The sequence below is a fragment of the Talpa occidentalis genome, unplaced genomic scaffold (genome assembly GCF_014898055.3).
Source record: "Talpa occidentalis isolate TD23 unplaced genomic scaffold, MPIMG_talOcc4v2.1 talOcc4.15, whole genome shotgun sequence".
NCBI classification, from domain to species: Eukaryota; Metazoa; Chordata; class Mammalia; order Eulipotyphla; family Talpidae; genus Talpa; species Talpa occidentalis.
The window spans coordinates 56076660-56099733 of NW_023601543.1; the positions used below are offsets into that span (position 1 = coordinate 56076660).

A 23074-nucleotide genomic window follows, 5' to 3' on the forward strand; every position below is an offset into this window, starting at 1 on the left:
AGGGAAATGCAAATCAAAACTACCAAGGTCCAAAGTTATTAAATGACATGTATAAGGCAGTTTTGTGAACTTAATAGTAGAACCTTAATCTGAAACCAGATTCTCTGACTTCCTTTACAATTTCCTTTTTATACTGTCACGCTTTGTCCCACACCCACATCAAGTACAATGTGTGATCATGCCAAACCGGCATGATCATAAACCAGCATCTGCGTTTGGATTGTTTTTCACCTGTATTTGGCTTTTCTCAACCTCCAAGTTCTAATATATAATTCTTGTAGAAAGGGGTCACGTTCAACATTTCTGTTGCCCCTTTTCCTTCCCCACAACACCTGAAATGGCTGCATACATCGCAGACTAACAGTAAATATATTTTAACTGAGGAGTGCTCCGTTTCAAGAAAATATAAAAAAAATAAAGAAAGAAAACAAGTATGCTCTGGGTGGATTATTGTCTTACATACATATTCAAAAAAAGATTCCAGTAAACAGGGGCCTCCTATAGTGAGTGTGGTTACAGATCATCAATTGCAATCCAGAGAGAGAGTGAGAACTGAGAAACCTCAGAGTGAAAAACGTAAGAATCGCTGCTTCCCCTTCCCTTACAGGCTTGAGAGAAATAGAAGTGGATTGAGGCAGATTTCCCACTTTGTGATGATTAAGAGGATTTACACAACCCTTGTCTCACAACCCCCAACTCAGCACTAAGTTCTGGTCTCCCTGAGCTGAGAGTTGAATGACACAAATTCTAAATGTCTGTTCCACCACTAATTATCTCTGTGACCTAAGACATATCACTTAATCTCATTGGACTTTTGCTTTCTCATCTGTAAAAGGTTAGGGGGTGGGGGTGTGGGATGGAAGTCCAGACTTGCTTTGCCTCACACATTGTTGTGAGGCTCAAGTGAGATAATATATGTGAAAGTACTTTTAAGATCAAAAGGCATTGTATGACTGCAATGTATTAACTTTTTAACTTTCAATTCTGTATCAATTAAATCCTAGGAGAGCGAAGGCTAACAGATTTGCATGTTAATCCCATCCAAATTAATTGTCTGAATCCCCTGCCTTTTCCATAAATGCTTTTTTTTCATTCCATCTCTTTATTTAGTGGCTTATTAGAAAGGTTGTTATTTTGGTTTTGTACATTGCTGAGGTGGCCAGAGTAGGGGAGGCTGTTAGCTAAGACTCAGGAGAGGCACCTATTTCTTCCATAAATTGCTTTAAAATGGAGGGTTTAGGGAAATTGGAGCTATTGGTCGAGGAAAAAGAGGTTTCCACTCTAGCTCTGCAGTGTCACTCTCTCCTTCAATAATGAAAAGAAAATGAACAAAAAGGAGGATAAGAGCATTGGTTTTGCCACATTTCTCAGGTTTTCTCTCCTTTCTTCTCCTAAAGTCCTAACATGCCTGAAATCTAAGGAACTCCACGTCAGCTTGGAAGGACTTTATTCTGGGGTGGAGAGATGAGCCCATTGTACTGATCTATACTTCATCCATTCTAATTGGGTAACTCATATAACATGCTAGAAAGTTCCAGGTTAGGGATCATGTCTGCCCTGGACATCCAGAACCATGGCCACTCAAGCCTCAGTGGAGATGCCATCATTCATGTTCTTATGTAGCTCTTGGCCTCTATAAAAGTATTGTTCAATTAGAAGAGAGCCTTTTAAGAGATCATCAATCATCTGAAATACCAAATACCATTAAAAAGCAATGCAGAATAAAAAAGATACCCCGACTGGTAACCTGCAATGAATCATCCACTTAGCGAATATTTCCTGAATCTTTACTATGGCCTCAGCCCCAGGTTAGGTTTTGAGGAAAATGTACAAGCATCTAAGGAATTCTTTCTCTGTCAAGAGACTAGCAGACTCTGGAGGAGAGGAAGGCATAGATAAGAGACAGCAAAGGTGCCCCCCCCCAAGTTGGCACCAATTGGCCCATTCTAACCATTCACCCCTTCTCTACTCCGTCTCCATCCCATGATCCTGAGTAAAACCCATTCTATTCAATTCTGGACTGAGAAGTAATGAAAAAGCAAAACCAACCAAACCATGCTATAACATAAGGCAATAAGGCAGTGCATGATGTGCTCAGATTTTTTTAAAAAAATCAAATTAATCATAATGCAATCTAGGCAGTATATCTGTAGTAACCTTCTCTAATGGAGCAAAAACCATGCACAAACAACTATTTTAGCATTCAACCTCAAACTGACCTTGCAGCGAGAGTTTACAACATGAATTTTGGACTCTTTGTGATTGAGTATAGAATGATAGACAAGAGTTTCGAGAAACATATAAAGCAATGTCTCCAAGTTGTCCCCTACTTGACAACTCCCTGTTTATGCCAACACTTACCCCACTACAATCCAGCACAAGAGACCATCCTATTCCACGACCGTTCAGCCTTTAGACCGTCCAACTATATGCCAGGTTTTAGTGAAAGTAAGATTCAAATGTGAGATATTGGCCCTTTCTTAGGACAGGGATTTCACCAGAATCAGAAAGCCTAAGAAGTGAGCACCAAACCTAAGCCTACTGCCAGGTCAGATCTGGCCTCTGTGTGTTTCAGTCCTGAGCTCTTAAGAGTTAAAAGCAGCTTGGTTACTTGAGTGTGGCACAGCTCAGAGGAAAAAAAGCCCAAGAAGGGTGAAGACGATCAGTCCTTTATGTGGATTTACTGGAAAGAGGCTTGTCTTCAGTGAGAGACTTGATAGACAGAACTCACCTCCCCTGGGTTTATCTGGCCCCAGAGGTTAGGGATGGTCCCCGCACTAGCTCAGTAGCTGCCAAGCACTGTGACCCTTCTCCAGAAGGGTGGGTTTAAGCTGCCATGCTGCAGTGAAAATCTGGGAAATGCAGATCTCATCAGAGATTCTGGTCTTTGAAGGGGGGCTAGGTGAGAATGTGGTATTATTTACCGCTAGGATGGGGTGCAGGGAGCAGAAAAATACTGCAGGTTCTAGAAAATTCCGGGTGGGTCAGTGTCAGTTGGCAAAAGAAGAGGGATAATTGGAGAATATGGTCTGGAAGGAGAGAGTGAGAGGAGGGGCTGCAGAAAGAGGGCTGCCATCCACAACTGCAGCATTATATGTGTGGGAGATAAATTTACTTGTCACATTTCAAATTAGGTTTATAAGTACTCCTGCCCCCATCTCCCCACAGCAGTGGCTTAACGGTTGGTCTTCTCAATTTTTAACTGCAATTTTGCCGTATATTGGGGTCTAAAGTCTAGGTCTAACTGAGATGAGGGTTTGTATGTGTGTACGTGACTAACAAACGAGAGAGCTTCTGAAGTCCCCTGATGGAGCGGGAAGGGTGCTGCGGCAGGGACCCGCAGTTCTCTTTGCAAGACAGTCTTCCACCCCCAACGTCAGAGTGCCTCTGAGGTGTCAGGAGGTGAAAAAGGTGTGGATATTGCAGTGAATTTCCCTCAGCTTAAGATACATGACACACACACACAAACACACACACTTGCGCGCATGGACGCGAGTGCGCACGTGCACGCTCACACACACACACACACACACACACACACAACCACAGGATATTAACAAGTTCAGTAAAAAGTCCTGATGATGCCTGGGAAGTCCAGCTAAAAGCAAAAGGCAGTCTCCCCGTGGCAAGGGCGAGCCAGACAGACGCCCAGATGGCTGCGGAGACCAGGGCAGCCTCTGCTCTAGAGCGCATAGCCCAGACGCGGCTTCCCTGACACTCTTGCCTTGCTCTCTCGGCTACATCTGCAGGCTGCAGAAAGCCAGGACTCCAGCCCTCCTTCATCAGACACCTTCCCAAGCACCCAAAAACCCTGTACCTAAAGGCAAACCGTTTGACCTGAGAAAGCTCAGAAATACCCCCCCAAAATGAAGGGGGGGGCAAATTTTACTTCAAAGGATCTCTCTCCCCTCTCTCCTTCTCTCTCTGTCTTTCTGTCTCTGTCTCTCCTCTCTCTCTCTCTCTCTCTCTCTCTCTCTCTCTCTCTCTCTCTCACACACACACACACACACACACACACACGCGCGCACACACACACACACACCCCAAACCCCTGCCGCTTAATTTCTTTTCCCAGGTTAGGAAAAAAAAGAAAAGATTACTTGCCCACAGAGCCTTGGAGATGGGGGGCAAAATGTTGGTCTGAGGCTAGGTTCACCTGCTGCTGAGGTGACAGAGCAGACACAGGACCGAAGCTGTTAAGGACAGCAGCTCGCAGCTGAGCGGGTTAGGGGGGCTGCAAAGACCCTCAAGTTCGCCTCTAGCTTTTTTTTCTTCTCGCATTCGCGCCACTAAAGGGTTAAACGCGATCCTGCGCTCCCCCACCCTCGCTCCGCTCCCCCTCCCCTGTTTGCCCCCCCACCCCAAGCTCCCGCGTAGCTCGGAGGTCATCAGGCGCTCTGTCCAGTCCGCGCTCTCAAGCCCCTTTGCTTCCCGCCCATCGGGCCAGCGGTTGCTTACGGAGAGGTGTGCGCTCACCGAGGGGCGTGTTCCCGCACTGGGAGACGCCGAACGCCCCCCGTTAGACCTCAGAGTGGAGCCAGCCATGGAGGGCGGCGGGGGAAAGTTTGGCACCCTGGAAGGGGTGGTCGAACTGGAGTGGGTGGGGCGCCTGAGGGTACTTTAGCCCTCTGAGCTCTGGCCCGGCTGCCCAAACCTGAGGCGGCGTGCGGCCATGGACCGCGGAGCTGCGGCGGCCCAGGGCACTGCCCCGCCTCAGGATGGAGAGCAGCCCGCGGAGTCGCCAGAGCCGCCGCCGCCGTGGCCGCCGCCGGAGACGCCGCCGCCGCCGCCGGCTCCCGGGTTGCTCCACGAGCCTTCGCCAGAACCGGCACCACAGTTCTGTCTAGAGCCTGCTCCAGAAACCTGTCCGGAGACGGCTCCAGAACCAGCCACAGAAATAGACACAGACCCAACCCCAGAACCAGACTCAGAACCGGCCCCAGAACTAGACCTAGAACCGATCTCAGAAGCAGCCCCAGAACCAGTCACCCCACCGGTCCCAGAGCCGGCCCCAGAGCCGGCCACCGCACTGGTCCCAGAACCAGCCACAGAGTCCTGCGCTGACCCCTCTCCAGAGTCCCGTCCGCAGCCAAGTCCACCACTGTGTCTGTTGCAGCGGTCGGCGGCCGCTCCAGAGAGGGGTGTGAAGACCGTATCGTCGCCCCGAAGGCCAGTGCCACTGTCCAGTATAAAGGTAAGAAAAAGACCCCCTGGGGCTGGAGAGAGAAGCAAGGCGAGTCCAGAATTGCTGTTGAGCCCCTGGGACCCTGGGAACCCCTAGTCTCCCATTTGGGGACCAAAGACGGGCAAAGGTGCGGATAAAGACGCGGTGGTGGGGAGCCCGGGGGAGAGGGAAGCAGTTGGAAGGTGGGAAGCAACATGTGGACGCGAGAGTGGGCTGTTTGGGGCTGGAAATGTAGGTGACAGCAGGGCGCAGGGAGCAGTTTTCCCTATGGTAGAAGCGACAGTGCGGTGAGCGCCTGTATCTTGAAAAAGAGGAGGGAGATGCCCGGAGGGAGCGCGTGAGAGCTGGAGGGTGCTGGGGCTGGCTCTGGTGCACAGGCGCGGGATTGAGTGGGGGCGGTGGGACACACCTCTTAGCTGCGGTCACTGCCGCAGAGGCCCAGGCTGCGGAGCAGCGGCGGTCTGCTTGGCCTTCTCCCTGCCACTGGAGAGGGGCTCCTCGGATGGGGCGCAACTGGCTGTGCTCCAGGGAGGTGCCCTGCGCCTCTGTTGGCCGCTGGCGGCTGGTAGTTTGGAAGGGGGTTAGGGGATGGGCGGCGCCCACGCGCACTGCAGGGATGGGCGGGGGGTGGGGGTGGCATGCGAGTGTCAAAGGCACCATTCCATTCGTCTGCAGGATTTCCCAGCAGGTAGGTGCAGACAGTGATACAGTGATGGGCCAAGTCACAAGCGGGAGATTGGCGTCCCACACCGGGGCGAGTTGGAATGGTACCTGAGTCCTGGTTTAGAGACTCGGAAATAGGAGTTGCTGTTTGAGAGCATTTGAATGGGAACCCTCATCTCTTCCAGTCTTCAGAGACGCCTTCATAAGCGCGGCACTTAAGCCAGAGAAGTGGAGGACCCTCGGACACACACCCAAGGCGGGAAGAGAGAGGAAAAGAAGGCTTTCAGTGTTTGTCTTCCACCCCTGAAATCCCGTCTATTTTCTTGCTATCTCTGTCCTCTGTATACTCTTCTTTTCCCCTAAACTTCGTTCCAGGACACTGTGAAAAATCATCATAATGCACACACACACCTGCACTTAGCTTCCCCTGCAGGAAAAACTAAGCCAGAAATAAACCACCACACCAACAATGCCTGCCAGTCCTGCTGGACCCCTGCTGTGGACACACACTTGTAGAATGTAGGAGGAGGAATCAGAGGTTGGGCGCCTGGGAGTTGGGAGGCTTGAATTTGCTAAATAACTGTGATGGTAAACCATCACAGGAAAAAGGGACGCTGAAGTGAAGTTTCACGGGTGGGAGGGGGGCGCGTTGGCGGGGGGGTGAGGGTGCAGCTGTTTATAAATAAAATAAAATTCCTACAACCCTGCCCTCAAGGGAGTCCAGGAGGGCTTAGGGGGTGGAGGGTGGATCTCTCCCTTCAACAGGGGCTGTTCCCTGCGGTGAGTTCCAGAAGGAAAAGGGTGGGGCAGGTGGGCAAGGAGTTCACCTGTGTGAGTGCTTGCTTTTGTCGTTTTGGAAGACTTTGCTTGAAGCTGGTGGGAGGGAAGCCAGCAGGGACCACCTGCCCTGTGGTCTCCAAGAACATGGCTGAGAAACTGACACCTGGGAACCTCACTACCAGGATGGCCAGCAAATGTACGTCTCTTGGGCCTCAGGAAGGCTAACTGTGCAGGAAATCTGGGGATAAGCCCTGTAGCAGTGGGAAGGCAGGAAAAAATGTTGCTAGACAGATGAAGAGGATCCAAGTAAGGGGAATCAGACCAGCCTCTTATACACACTGACCACTTCCACACTCTTTTTTTTTTTTTTGGTGGTACCCTCGCCAGTGGCCGGGGATGGAACTGGCTCTGCAGAGGCTGCAGCCTTGCAACCTAGCGCTCAACTGCAGCGCCACCAAGGGAGGCCCTGCACCACCAGGGGAGGCCCTGCACAGACACTTGGCAGCCCTGGGGGGGACCAGAACCTGCTCAGGGTTGACTTTGCTCTTGGTAGAGCCAGTCTTTATGAGTTACTTATCTTGTAGAATGGGGTAAGAAGCTTGTCCATTGGCGAAAAAGGCCCTGTCGATGAACTCACCAGTGACTATAGAGGATTTTGAAGGAAGCAAAGGATCTGGGTAATTGCTTAAATTGCTGAGTACTGAAGCCTTCTCCAACACTCTAGTGTTGCTATACAGTTTCCCTCCCATGCAGATGGGAGCATCTGATCTTCAGTGATAGGACCATTCTCTGCTGCATCCTCCTCAAATAGTGCCCTTTACTCAGCTGACTTGCATTCTAACATTAAAGCAAACAGGTTGCCATCTTAGCTGGGCAAGCATCATTCTCAGACACTGACACTGCCTCCTTCAGGCAAGCTTGGGGAATCTCTCTCTCTCTCTCTCTCTCTCTCTCTCTCTCTCTCTCTCTCTCTCTCTCTCTCTCAACAAAATACAGCTCTTATCATGTAACGAAATCCTATGTGGAAAGGAGCAGTCAGTATAGGTAGCTTGAAACTAGCCTGGTAATTCAAAGGATGAAATGAGCAAAACCAAGTGTTTGAATTTGACTACAAATTTATCTCAGATAATTTTACTGACTGGTATTCCAGTGTGTTGTCTGCTCTCTTTTGGGATTTCAGTGAGGTTTAAGAACGTGCTCTTTGCAAATCTATGCCAAGCAATAGGGCAGAAAATGAGAAAAGAGTTCTCATGTTTTTTTTCTAACCGCTACCAGGATAACACAGACGTGAACCAAATCTGTCTATTTCTAAAACGTTTTGATTTCTAGGAAGTGAGCCATGGTCTCCCACCTGGTGGCAGCAAGTGTAAGTAAGGATGTGTGAATTGGTTCTTTAACAATGCTATAACTCTCTTGGGGTCAGTGGGTTTATGTGAAGTGGACCTTATCTATTTCTTCCCCTCAGTTGTGGTTTGAAGAAAGATTGTTAATATTTTTATTTACTGGGTTTTGACTATCAGTGAAATGATAATCACGCCATACAACTGGTTGATGAAAATCTGAGAAGAAATACAATTTACATGGCTTTTATATTACAGGTGGGCAGGGTCTGTGTATCCCTCCTACACAACAATTACCATAAGCAAACCATAAGCAAACAGTCCCTGGTGTTTCTTGCACAAGTTCTTGCAAAGTAGCAAGCATTTGTTTATATATTTGGTAATTCTTGCCTGAATACTTTGTTATCTTACCTGTTTCTGAGCTTTTCAAAGGTAGATACTGTCTCTGCCTCCCAGTGCCTATTACAAGTCAGCCCTCTATGTTTTTGCTCAATAAACATTTGCTGAAGCTTGAAGCTTTTCAATTTCATTCCAGCAACATTGAGACTGCTCCTGCGTTCTCATTGTTTTCAGAGTGAGAATTAAATGCTTTTTTAAATAGCCTGGAATATATAGCCCTTAAGGAAACGCAGTCAATCTTTCCATTTTCAGAATGGATTTTGGAACCATAATTAAGAAGCAAATTACTAACAATTAAAAAAAATGGTTTGGAAAGTGTCCTTATCCTCTACAGTCGTGGCAACAGCAGGCTAATGATGATGTTGGTTTCTGGGATAATAATTTTTTTTCCTAAGTGAACGGAGTATCTGCAGTGACTATAAACAGCTTTGGTATTGTAGATTTGAGTGTTTAACCTGTTGAAGGTCAGGATGAAATTACTTTCTTTCCCCCCTTCTTGCCAGGTTTTGATGATACCATCTGATTTATTTGGTATATTCCGAGAGCTTCTGAGCATTTGCTGCAGGTTGTTCTAGAAATGATAATGAGGTATTTGGTCAGTGGTCTTTCCTTTCTGAGCATACAGTTCTTCTGTGTTTATTAAAATCTCTGAGAGGGGTGTGTGCAGATCTGCGGCCCAAAAGGAAAGACTGAGAGGTTACTCCAAGTGCTTCCAAAGAAATGTGAAAAATTCACAGAGCCCAGGAAACCAATCGGAGGCATTATAAGGATTCTGTAATCCTTTCTGCTAGTGTGGCACTTCACAGTCTGTAGGATGCTTTCTCCTGCATTATCAACTCTTTCATTCCCCCAAATAAGCAGCAGAAGTTCAAAATAAAACTTGACGCCTAATATATATAACTATTACAATATCTATCGTGGATTTAAAAAAAATCCAACACATAGCTAAAAGATCCTCCTTCATCTAAGAACAATCTTTAAGCTGACATTCCTTCAGTCCTGATTATTTTTCTAAAGCATAATTAAAGCATAATTGCTATTTTCCTTCTAAGGCTCCCAGAGAGGGCCATCATAGACTGGGGTCTGAGAAAGAAGAGGCAAAAGACCTGAGCCTGTTACTCCCAAGGAAGACATTTTTGAGAAGGAAAATAGAAATTCTGCTAGGGATAGGGTGCTCATTCCTTCCAAGACCCACAGACGGTCATTCCTTCAGTGTAAAAAGATAACATTTTTAAGGATTAAAAAAACAGCCAATCCTAAAAGGAGATCCCCCACGCTCACCAAAGCAAATAGACCTCATTCTTAAAAGATAAGAAAAAAAATCGCAAATAAAAAATCGAGAGAAAGGACCTTGACCTGAGATAATGAAAGGTATCCCTTTGCTGAAAATTATTTAAAAAGAAAAAAGAAAGACATTCTAAAGGGAGGTGCTCCTCACCTTCACCAAAGCCAGTAACCCTTATATCCCCAAGAGAAAAACTAACAAATGAAAGGAACAAGAAATCGTTTCAAGGTAAACAGTAGTTCTAACCTTCAAAAATTAATGAATTTATAAACTTTATTTTAGCCCATGGACCATGCCCAATCCCTTGTAAAAATTATGAGGGCAAAAATAAATCTTCCAAAACAGAGTTACACTGATTTCATCAAAGTTCCCAAAGGTTATTAATTCCAATTATATGAAATGTCCAGATAGGCAAATCCTTGGAGACAAAAAGTAGATTGGTGGTTGCCAGGGACTGGGGGAGGTGGGAGGAGTTTGGATGATAGCTAAAGGATACAAGCTTACTTGGGGGGGGGGGTGATAAAAATGTTCTAAAATTAGATGGTGGTGATGGTTGTACAAGCTTGTGGTTGGACTAGAAGCCACTGATTTGCACACTTTAAAATGGTGAATTTTATATTGTGTGAATTATATCTCAATGAAAAACATAAGTAAGAGTGATTATTCCTCCAACTTCAAGAAAACCTATTACCTTCCCATATGTAAACAAACAAATAAATAAGGAAAAAATGTTTAAAAAAGGAACTAAGATAAAGGGAGATCCTCTTAAGGGCAGGGCCTACAACCTCACTAAGGAAAATAAACTTTACTAACTACACCTCAATCTTTTTTCTTTTGAGAAAAACAAAATAGGAAATATTTTTAAGGGAAGATACTTTCAGAATTACCTACTCTCACTAATCCCTCCACCCTAGATACACACAGACATTTAAATTTAACAAAAACAAAGAAATGTGAAAGAACAGGTCCCTGATCTTACCAAATTCCTGAATTTTTAATCCCCAGAAAAGAAGTAAATACTTCTCCAAAGAAAATACCCCATCATCACCAAGATATATGAAGTTTACTCTCAAAATACAATTTTTTAATGACTTGAAATAAAATAATGGAAAGGTGTGGATATCAAAGAAGTGACAACCAAATCCTCTTAAAGTGAAGAAATGCTCCATCCTCAAAAAGACCCATATGGGTTTCTGTCAAAATACAGCAAAAAGAATGCAAATATTTTTAAATGATAAAAACAGGAAATTGGAGGTGACCCCACAATTCATCCAAACCCAAAAGCGTTAACCTTAATGTAGAGAATTTTAAAATTAGAAGGATAAATGGAAAAGTTAGGGAAGAAACAAATAGAACCTTTTTTTAATAATAAATTTAATTTTTATATTCCCCATAAAATTGCAACCCCCTTATTTTGACCCCAATCCCTCCCCTCCCGCTGCCTACCCCCCATAGAGTGTCTCTGGTTCATAGTTTTTTGTTAATTTTGATTTTCACTTTCTTATAGTTATTCATTTTCCTGATCCCTTATTTAAGTTTTCTAGATTCCTGCTATGAGTGAGACCATCCGGTATTTTTCTTTTTCTTTCTGGCTTATTTCGCTGAGCATGATCCCTTCCAGCGCCATCCATGTTGCTGCAAATGGCATGAGTTTATCTTTTTTGATTGCTGAGTAATATTCCATGGTGTATATGTACCACATCTTCTTGATCCAGTCATCTAATTTTGGGCATTTGGGTTGTTTCCATAGCTTAGCTATTGTAAACAGTGCTGCTATAAACATAGGGGTGCAGGTGCTCTTTGGAATGGATGTTTCTGTGTCCTTTGGGTAAAAACCTAGGAGGGGAATTGCTGGATCATATGGAAGCTCTATATTTAGTAGGTCAAGAAATCTCCACACAGCTCTCCATGGTGGTTGGACCAGTTTGCACTCCCACCAACAGTGCAGGAGAGTTCCTTTTTCTCCACACCCTCGCCAACATTTGTTGTTGCTAGTTTTTTAATATGTGCCATTCTCACTGGTGTAAGATGGTATCTCATGGTAGTTTTGATTTGCATTTCCCTGATTACAAGAGATGTTGAACATTTTTTCATATGCCTGTTGGCCATTCGCATTTCCTCTTCAGAGAAGTTTCTTTTTAGCTCTTCTGCCCATTTTTGACTGGATTATTTTCTGTGTTGTTGTTGAGTCTCATCAGCTCTTTGCAGATTTTTGTGATCAGTCCTTTATCATTAGTGTTATGTGCAAAAATGTTCTCCCAGTCTGTGAGGTTTCTCTTTGTTTTTGTTATTGTCTCTTTTGCTGTGCAGAAGCTCTTTAATTTGATGTAGTCCCAGCTGTTTATCTTTGCCTTCACTATCACTGCTTTGGGTGATGTGTCTCTAAAGATGTCTTTGATGTGAATATCATGTAGTGTTTCGCCTGTATTTCCTTCTATGTATTTTATGGTTTCAGGTCTTCTGTCTAGTTCTTTAATCCATTTTGAGTTGGTTTTTGTGTATGGTGTGAGGTAGTGGTCAAGCTTCATTCTTTTGCATGTAGCGACCCAGTTTTCCCAGCACTATTATTGAACAAACTTCTTTGCTCCAATGCATAGTCTTTGCTACTTTGTCAAAGATTAGTTGACCATAAATCTGTGGGTTTATTTCTAGATTTTCTATTTGATTCCATTGGTCTGTATGTCTGTTCTTGTTCCAATACCATGCAGTTTTGATGATTATGGCTTTGTAGTATAGTTTGAAGTCTGGGAGAGTGATGCCTCCATTCCGTTCTTTTTTTTTTCAGGAGAGCTTTGGCTATTAGGGGTTTTTGGTAATTCAATATGAATTTCATCAATAATTGTTCTATTTCTTTGAAGAATGACATGGAAATTTTTATTGGAATAGCATTGAATCTGTAGATTGCTTTTGGTAGGATGGCCATTTTAATAATGTTTATTCTTCCAATCCATGAGCAGGGGATGTCTTTCCATTTCTTTGCATCTTATTCTATTTCTTTTAACAGTGTTTTATAGTTTTCTTTGTATAGGTCCTTTACCTCTTTTGTTAGATTTATTCCCAAATGTTTGATTTTTTTTGTTTTGATAATAAAAGGGTTTTTTTTAAATTTCTTCTTCAGATTTATTGTTTGTGTATAGGAAGGCTACTGATTTTGCGTGTTGATTTTGTATCCTGCCACTTTACTGAACTGATTGATGAGTTGAATTAGTTTTTCTGTGGAGTTTTTGGGGTTCTCTATGTATATTATCATATCATCTGCAAATAGTGATAGTTTGACTTCTTCTTTTCCTATTTGGATTCCTTGGATGTCTTTCTCTTGTCTTATTGCTCTGGCTAGGACTTCCAGTATTATATTGAAAAGCAGTGGTGAGAGTGGACATCCTTGTCTTGTTCCAGATCTGAATGGAAATGCTTTTAGCTTTTCACCATTGAGAATGATACTGGCTGTTGGCTTGTCATAGATGGCCTTTATGATGTTGAGGTATGTTCCTTGTATCCCAAGAATTTCCAGGGCTTTTATCATGAATGGGTGTTGCACTTTGTCGAAGCTTTCTCAGCATCTATTGATATTATCATATGGTTTTTATATTTCTTTTTGTTGATGTGTTGGATAACGTTGATTGATTTCGGATGTTGAACCATCCTTGTGTCCCTGGCATGAATCCTACTTGTCGTGGTGAATTATCTTATGGATACATTGTTGGATTCTGATAGTTAAAATTTTATTGAGGATTTTTGCATCAGTGTTCTTTAGGGAGATCGGCCTATAGTTTTCCTTTTTTGTGTTGTCCTTGTTCGGTTTTGTTATTAGTGTAATATTGGCTTCATAGAACGTGTTAGGTATTGTCCCTTCCTTCTCAATTTTTTGGAAGAATTTGTGAAGGATAGGCACTAATTCGTCTCTGAATGTTTGGTAGAATTCATTTGTAAATCCATCAGGTACTGGGCTTTTGTTTTTGGGGAGGTTTTTGATTACCAGTTCAATTTCACTGCTTGTAATTGGTCTGTTTAGGTGTTCTGTTTCTTCTTTATCTAGCTTTGGGTGATTGTAGAGTTGTAGGAATTTGTCCATCTCCTCTAGATTGTTGAACTTGTTTCCATATAACTGCTCATAGTAGTTAACTGATTATTCTTTTGATTTCTGCTGTGTCCGTTGTGATTTCTCCTCTTTCATTGATGATCCTGTTTATTTGTGCTTTCTCCCTTTTTTCCTTTGTGAGCCTGGCTAGGGGTTTTTCTATTTTATTGATTTTTTCGAAGAACCAGCTCTTGGTTTCATTGATCTTTTGGATTTTTTTTTTAGTTTCAATTTCATTTATTTCTGCTTCGGTTTTTATTATTTCTTTTCTTCTACTTGTTTTGGGTTTTTTTGTTGTTGTTGTTCTTTTTCTAGATCTTTGAGCTTCAAGATTAGGTTGTTTCTTTGAGTTCTTTCTTGTTTCTTGATGTGAGCTTCTATTGCTATATATTTTCCTCTTATTACTGCTTTTGCTGCATCCCATACATTTAGGATATTTGTGTCCTCCTTGTCATTCAATTCAAAGAATTTTTTAATTTCTTCTTTGATCTCCTCATTAGTCCAGTGGTCTTCCAGTAGTGTGGTTTTTAATCTCCATAGGTTGGAGAGTTCCTTGCTTTCTTTTTATGGTTTATTTGTAGTTTGATTTATTTATTTGATTTATTTATTCTAGTTTATTTCTAGTTTGATGGTTTATTTTCTAGTTTTCATGGTCAGAAAAGATGGTTGGTATGATTTCAATCTTGGTGTAACTGTTGATGTTTGTCTTGTGCCCCAGTATGTGATCGATCCTGGAGAATTATCAGTGTGTGCTTGAGAAAAATGTTTACTCCGTTTTTTTTGGGTTTAGTGTTCTATAGATGTCTGTTAAGCCCAAATGTTCTAGGTCCTTATCTAGAGCTTTAGTTTCTTTACTTATTTTTTGTCTTGTTGATCTATCCATTGTTGATAGTGGTATGTTGAAGTCTCCCACTACGTATGTGTTTTCTCTGATGTCTGTTTTCGAGTTGACAACAGTTGTCTGATATATTTTTGTGCTCCTTCGTTTGGTGAGTATATGTTATTAGTGTTATTTCTTCTTGAAGTATTGTCCCCTTGATCATAATGTAGTGACCGTTGGGGTCTCTTTTTATCTTAACAAATAGAACCTTTTAACTCCCTACATAAAGGAAAGAAAAACACAACTTCTCTTTCTAAAACTTTTTCAAGGGGAGAGGCACCCAATGTCCTGCAAACCCAGGGACCTTGTTTCTCTGTCAATCTTCAGGTATTTCCTTTCTTTAAAGAAAACAAAATCCTTTCAAGCTGAGGTGCTCCCAATCTTTTTTTTCCTTCTAAATAAATTCTTGTTTTATAAAAGGGAAGAAAAATCCTCATAAGGAAGACTCCCTAGCCTCATTAAAACCAGTGGTCCTGGGCCTCCTTAGTGGCTCAAGGGGTTAAGATGCAACCTATGAAGCTAACCACCAGCCATTGCAGCACAAGTTCGATCCCCAGCCAGGGAGCAACCCACATGCTGCAGCAGATCTCTCCTGATTTGCATGCCGCTCCCCTCAGCAGTGTATTTCAGTCAATCTGCCTGTTCTGTTCCCTACTCTGTCTCTGGTGAATCCTCTCTCGCTCTCACTCACACACACACGCACACACACACACACACACCCTGTACCTCTGGCCTGTACCCCAGCTCTTGTATGCATAAAAATAAAATAAATCTTAAAAAAACACAGTTGTCCTCATTGTTCCTCTTCACAAAACCTAGTTTTTAAAGATGGAAGTCCTCCAAACCTAAAAAAGAAGTGTTCCCTCAACCCCACCTAACTCAAGGAATCCTTTTCCCTAATATTTTTTTAAAGATTTATTTATTTATTTATTTATACAAGCACTGGGTACAGTCAGAAGCACGGGAGGGCGAGAGAATTCACCAGAGCCAGAGTGGGGAACAGAATAGGCAGAGTGACGAAGTACACTGCTGAGGGAAGCAGCAGGCTAGGCAGGAGAGGTCTGTGCGCCATGTGGGACCCTCTCCAGGCTCAACCACTACATCACCAGGGGAGGCCCACCCCAATAATTTTTTTAAAGAAAAATTCTTCCATTCTAAAAAGAGGTACCTTCAATTTTATTAAAACCAATAACCCTCATTGCTTTCCATATACAAAGGAATAAAAAAGAAATTTTAAAAGGAAGAAATTCTCCTAACCTAAGGCAAGTTGACCACCACAATACAGAGCTTTTTCCCCAAAAGCGATTTTTGAAAGAAAGAATGAAAAGAGAGAAAAGCATGTTTCATAAGAATAAGTGCCGTCCCCACCAGCTCACTGTACTAGAAAGTATTATACAAAGAAAAGGTAATAGAATTCTAGAACAGTGCCAGTGAACCTTAAATTCAGCACCTGAGGCTGACGGGTGGTAAATGTTTAATCCCAGAATGGCTTCCCTCTTCAACCACCCCCCAGCCCATTTCTGGTTATCTTCCCCCACCAGTCAAGAAAGACAAATCCTATCCATAGAAAACAAAACTAGGAAGGTGAACCTTTTGGAGGAAAATCATATACTTCCTTGCCAAACCAAACAATGGTTTGGGGCTCAGCTGCATCACTGTTCACCTATAATACTATAGAAACGCAAAGGTGATGATAAACTCTAAAGCAATGACACTCTACTAATTTCCATATTACACATAAATAAATCCCTACCTAGCAAAGAAGGACCCCTTAGCCAGTTTAATAATGAAGTTCTTACAATGATTGTGCTCACTTAAATGTTTCTTCTTGTAGAAGGATAAGGCCTCAATTTTCACAAATACATAAAATTTGCAAGTCACTCTAATAGCCACAAAGACTCAATCAGTGTTTCCAAAAATTTTTGATTAATATACTTATTTAAAAATTAAATTAAATTGAGTATCTGTTGTACATGGTATGTACTTAGCACAGGACCAAGTGCGGAATTCTCTGTGGTGGGCAAATTCACATAGAGGAGACTTCTCTTAAGCAACACTGGTAAATGAGAGCCCCAGTTACCAAAACAAATTACAAGAGGTGAACATTTATTTTACCAAATGCATTACTGGGGCATTCACATAAATGGTCAATGCTGTCACCATACTTTCTCTTAAAAATTTAATGCAATAAAGGAATACATGCTAATTACAGAAAATGGAAAACTAAAAGTAACTAAAAATCTTACAGCACCCCACCACTCAACAGGTAGTCGATATTACTATTTTGATAGATTTTTCATTTATTTTCTCTGAATATATGCTTAGAGTTTCTCATCATAAGACTTCAGGGAATGTACAGTTGTTTCAGGCTTCTGCCCAGTGACTTCCCCTCCTTGGTTATTAGATCATGTGTGTTCTACACTGTATTTAGGAAACACTTGCTCATTTTAGTTCAAAGTTTATCTAGTCAAGTGCCTGTTTGATATGATTGATAAATATGTGATTGAACTATACATTTTATGTAGGCACAGTTGTGCCTACACAAACCGAGGCTTGATATACAAATGGCAATTATTTTTACAATACGTATTTTTTTTTTATTTTTAAACAATATTTGGTTCCCCCCAACCCCTCAGGTTGAGTCCCCATAGAATTTCCTTCCCCAAGGCACCTGTGCACCATCACCAAGTATCCTGTGCTCCTCCCTCCCTGCCTCTCACTGCTCTCCCTCCTCCTGCCCTGCAGGACGTCTCTTATTTATAATTGTCTGTTTTGGCTTTGTTGTGTTTTGTACTGTTACTATTTTTTTTTACACTGATGTCTTATTTGGTTCCCCTATATTCCTGCTCTAAGTGAAACCATCCAATATTTTTCTTTTTCCTTCTGGCTTATTTCACGGAGCAAAATTCCTTCTAGCTCCATCCATGTTGCTGCGAATGGAGTGAGTTTATTTTTTTTATTTAAATATTTTATTTTATATAATTCTTACATCCTTTTTTCATCTTTGCACAATGTACGCATTTACATTTTGGTGATATTCCCCATACAATTGCACTTCCACCCTTATTTTGACTCTAGTCCTTCCTTTCCCCGCCCCTCCCCTCCCCCGGTAGTGTGTCTCTGGTTTATAGTTGCTTGTTGATTTTAATTTTTACTTTGGATTGATTAGTCTTTTTCCTGGTCTCTTATTTATGTTTTCTAAATTCCTGCTATGAGTGAGACCATCCGGTATTTTTCTTTTTCTTTCTGACTTATTTCACTGAGCATGATCCCTTCTAGTTCCATCCATGTTGCTGCAAACTGCATGTGTTTATCTTTTTTTGATTGCTGAGTAATATTCCGTGGTATATATGTACCACATCTTCTTGATCCAGTCATCTATTTTTGGGCATTTGGGTTGTTTCCATAGCTTAGCTATTGTAAATGTTGCTGCTATAAATATAGGGATGCAGGTGCCCTTTGGAATTAATGTTTCTGTGTCATTTGGGTAAATACCTAGGAGTGGAATTGCTGGATCATATGGAAGCTCTATGTTTAGTAGGTCAAGAAATCTCCACACAGCTCTCCATAGTGGTTGGACCAGTTTGCACTCCCACCAGCAGTGCAGGAGACTTCCTTTATCTCCATACCCTCGCCAACATTTGTTGTTGCTAGTTTTTTTTTTTAATATGTGCCATTCTCACTGGTGTAAGATGGTATCTCATGGTAGTTTTGATTTGCATTTCCCTGATTACAAGTGATGTTGAACATTTTTTCATATGCCTATTGGCCATTTGCATTTCTTCTTCAGAGAAGTTTCTTTTTAGCTCTTCTGCCCATTTTTTGAGTAGATTATTTTCTTTGTTTTTGTTGAGTCTCATCAGCTCTTTATAGATTTTCGTGATCAGTCCTTTATCGTTAGTGTTGTGTGCAAAAATTTTCTCCCAGTCAGAGGGGTTTCTCTTTATTTTGGTTACTGTCTCTTTTGCTGTGCAGAAGCTCTTTAATTTGATGTAGTCCCAGCTGTTTATCTTTGCCTTCACTATCACTGTTTTGGGTGATGTGTTGCATTTGGGTTGTTTCCAGGTTTTACGCAAATGCCCAAAAAATAGATGACTGGATCAAGAACATGTGGTATATATACACAATGGAATATTATTCAGCAATCAAAAAAGATAAACTCGTTAGCCTTCCTATACACAAAGGAGTTTATTTTTTTTGATTGCTGAATAATATTCCTTTGTGTATATATACCACATCTTCTGGATCCAGTCATCTATTTTGGGGCATTTGGGTTGTTTTCAGGTTTTACCTATTATAAATAGTGCTGCAATAAACATAGGTGTACAGGTGCTCTTTTGGATCAATGTTTTTGTGTCCTTTGGGTAGATCCCTAGGAGTGGAATTGCCAGGTCGTGTGGTAGCTCCATTTTTAGTAGACTGAGGAACCTTCAGACAGCTTTCCATAGTTGTTGGACTAGTTTGCACTCCCACCACAAGGTAGGAGAGTTCCTTTTTCACCACCTCCTTGCCCACATTTGTTGTTGATTTTTTTTTTATATGTGCCATTCTTACTGGTGTAAGGTGCTATCTCAGTGTGATTTTGATTTGCATTTCCCTGATTATAAGGGATGTTGAACATTTTTTCATATGCCTGTTAGTCATTTGCATTTCCTCTTTGGAGAAATGTCTTTTAAGTTCTTCTGCCCATTTCTTGACTGGATTGTTTATTTTGTTTTTGTTGAGCCATGTGAGTTCTTTGTATATCTTTGTGATCAGTCCCTTATCAGTTGAATGGAGTGCAAAGCTTTTTTCCCAATCAGTGGTGTGTCTCTCTGTTTTGGTTAATGTCTCTTTGGCTGTACAGAAGCTTTTCAGTTTGATGTAATACCAGGTGTTTATCTTTGCCTTCACTATCACTGCCTTGGGTGATGAGTCTTTAAAGATGTTTCTGAGATGTATGTCTTGTAATGTTTTGCCTATATTTTCTTCTATATATTTTATGGTTTCAGGTCTTATATCCAGTACTTTTATCCATTTTGAGTTGTTTTTTATGCACGGTGAGAGGTAATGGTCTAGTTTCTTTATTTATTTTTTTTTTTTGCATGTGGAGGCCCAGTTTTCCCAGCACCATTTATTGAACAAACTGTCTGTGTTCCACAAATGTCAATTTGATCTCCCTTTTACTGACTCTACTTTCTTGGACATTCAGATTTCCTTTGTCCAGCTTGCTTTTACAATTTTGACTTGGAGAAGGAGACCAGGAACAAAATCCACCTCCTTCACTCTGTTAAATTACCAAAAGGAGAATCTAAATTCCTGAGACACTATTGGATCGTTTTTAACTATTTGCAAAAATATACTGATGGATCTGTTTCTTTAACATAAAGTTACTGCATCATGATCATCTGGTGACCTCCTACTCAGAAGGGAAATGCATATGTGGGAGGATATTGTCAACAATTTTAAGAGAGAATACTCAATTCATCCAGCTTTCATTAACCAAACATGGTAGAGAATTGAGAGAGTAAATAAATAAACTGTATACAATCAAAGCAAGGTTAAAACAGTAATTTAAAAAGGAAGTGTAATGTGATATCGAGTAAGATCAGAATCTTCAGCTTTGGCTGTAACACTTTAGATTTTCATTTTCCAAAGCATTGAAGACATTTATTTACTGTTTTTTTGTTTCTTCATTTGTTTTGAAGAGCCTGTAAAAGAGATATTGGCCCTTGAGGATACCCATCCCCATATTTCCCTGGTAGCACAGGTTATGCAGATGATACTATAGGATTCTTGGAAATAGGTGTGAGGATCCTACCCAGAGTTTGCAGAGTTCTTCTGAAAGGAGAAGCAGTAGGCAAGGGAACTGGCTCGGAGAAGAGGAGGGGGTTAGAAGCACCACCTGCAGGGCTGAACTAGGAACATTCAGATTCTGAACATTCATTCATTTGCCTTTTCCTGTAGCTAATGGCTCTCTCTACCTGTTTCTTCTGGGATTTTTCAGTTTGAAGTAAGACATGAAAGGTATCTGATGAGTAAAATTCATAAGCCTCCTTGTCTCTTTAATCAAGTACAGAGACTCAAAACCAGGAAAGATTAAAAAAAAATTATTAATTAATTTTTTAAAATGATAACTACTATTTATTAATCCCTTAGGCTGTCTGAGGTATTTTAAAACATATGACATATAATCATAACAAACATTGGACAGATTAGAAAACTGAACCTCAGGCAGTTTAATAACTTTCCCATTATCAGAGGAATCACAGAGGGTGCCAGAACTTCAACCAAAATCCAAAGCATTAGTCTATCTCACAATATATTACATATTTTAATACTAACCAAATGGATATAAATTTTTTCTTACATTCTTGTAGTCCCCATAGTTCTCCTGCCACCGTATCACCCGTGAACCATCACCATATTCCCTTGTGTTCATCCGTCCCCTGTTTTGCCCCCTCCCACCTCCTCCCTTGCTGTATGCCTCAGTTCTATGGTCAGCTTGCTAGTTTTGACTTTTTCTTGACCTTTTGTTTGGTTTTTCTATATTCCACATATAAGTGAGATCATCCAGTATTTATTTTTCCTTCTGACTAATTTTGACTAGCATAGTCCCTTCTAGCTCCATCCATGTTGCCACAAATGGTGTAAATTTGTCTTTTTTGATTGCTGAGTAATATCCCTTTGTATAACTATGCCACTTATCAGGGAAATGCAAATAAAAACCACAATGAGATACCAGTAAGAATGGCCCACATTAAAAAAAAAATCAGAAACAATAAATCCTAGAGAGGATGTGGAGATAAAAGGACACTCTTACACTGCTGGTGGGAATGTAAACTGGTCCAGCCACTATAGAAGGCTGCGTGGAGGTTCCTTAGAACACTAAAAATGGATCTATATGATCCTGCAATTCCACTCCTGGGAATCTACCCAGAGGACACAAGAATTCTAATTTGAAAGGAAACCTACGCTCCTATGTTTATTGCAGCACTATTTACAATAACTAAGATATGGCAACAACCTAAATGCTCTCACATAGATGAATGATTAAGTAACACCAGACACTCTCCATTGAGTCCCCACTCACCTGAAGCAGGCTCCAGAACCACAGTACCATCCCCTGAACCCCAACTCTAACAGCAGTTTCTGAGTCCCATTTTATAATGACCTTGATTGATTATTTTCACTTACTATAGTTTGCATTCATTATGTACCTTTAACACATTATTTCACAGTTTATTATTTTCAACACTGTACATATCTCTTGCAGAATAAAAGTGTGATGCAACTGTATTAAAACAGTTAAACATCAACAGCAAAGAGGAAAGTAAATGAGGCTACAGAACAAGGTTATTGATATCAGAAAATTAACAAGTTGGTGTCTTTCTCACAAACCTCTATTAGTGCTTATTACTGTGACAATTTCCCGCCTGTCAGACTTCAGTGCAATAGAACTTTTCTCTCACCCAGAACTCGGGTATTGTGGGGGTCCCTTTCTCACCTCCTTGCCTTATTCTGCTTGACTGTTATGACTAATTAAAATGATAATTTTGTCATGGTCTCCTTTAATTTACTCACACTTGGTCACAACATCTCCAGGGCATTTGGGGGCAGGGGCTTCACTTAGGTTTCACTAGGAATCAAAGCACAGAACACCCCTTTCTCATGACTTTCTTCATGGTCTGCCTGTTATATGACTTCTCACTAGTGAGTCCTCTTTCTAGAAATCTCTAGGAAAGGCTAACTTTGCCTATCTATCATCCCTCATCTCCACTAAACATAAGAATTCCTTCAGCTTTTCTCTTACTGTGGAAACAAAGATAGACATTTCTAGGCAGCTTGAAAGCTTGCTTTTTTTGGTGGTGGCTGTGGTAGGGGGTTGTATCCAGTATGATACTGATTTATGTGAACTACACAGAACATATCTGCTAATTAGTTACAGTTACGTGTGCAGTAATCCACTAATTTGCATTTTAAATGCTTTACAATATGATACATATTTGGAGAATTGTTACATGAGTATTTTAGAGTGTCTTTAGTGATATTTGAGGAAGTGGTTGAAGTTTTTAATATGGAATATAGGAGTGCATTATTACTTTCCCAATTTAGAATAATGGAGTCAAATCTCCCACTATCCAAAATTCACCATCCAACAAGTTTTCAGGAGTGGATCAAATTCAGATATGAGCATTTTTCTGATAGCAAATTCACTTTGATATAGGAAGTTTAGGGTTGGGGGAATGAATTTGTTTGTGGTAAGTGTAGAAAACTGGAATCAAATGAAACAAGTGACAAGGAAAACTACCAGGTAAAAGCGAGGTTATGTCTAAATTGGGGTGGTGAGGCCAAGGCTTGCAGATAGAAGAGTGAGACCCTTGTATATGGAATTTTTAAAAAGCCCTCTTTGATAGAATCAGAGGGTACAGAACTGAAATAATGTGGAAAAGACAGTATATGGGGCAAGTTCTGTTGAAACTTT

At 41.4% G+C, this 23074-nt stretch overlaps 1 protein-coding gene across 1 annotated transcript in view; it reads left to right on the plus strand.

Annotated features, from left to right (window-relative positions):
* The first annotated feature begins 4672 nt into the window (after positions 1–4672).
* The window catches only part of DGKK (diacylglycerol kinase kappa), a 149247-nt gene continuing 130845 nt past the window's right edge, over positions 4673–23074 (plus strand). Inside the window, exon 1 of the mRNA XM_037511669.2 lies at positions 4673–5194. Within this exon, the coding sequence (XP_037367566.1) occupies positions 4673–5194 (522 nt within the window). The remainder of the gene's footprint in view (positions 5195–23074) is intronic.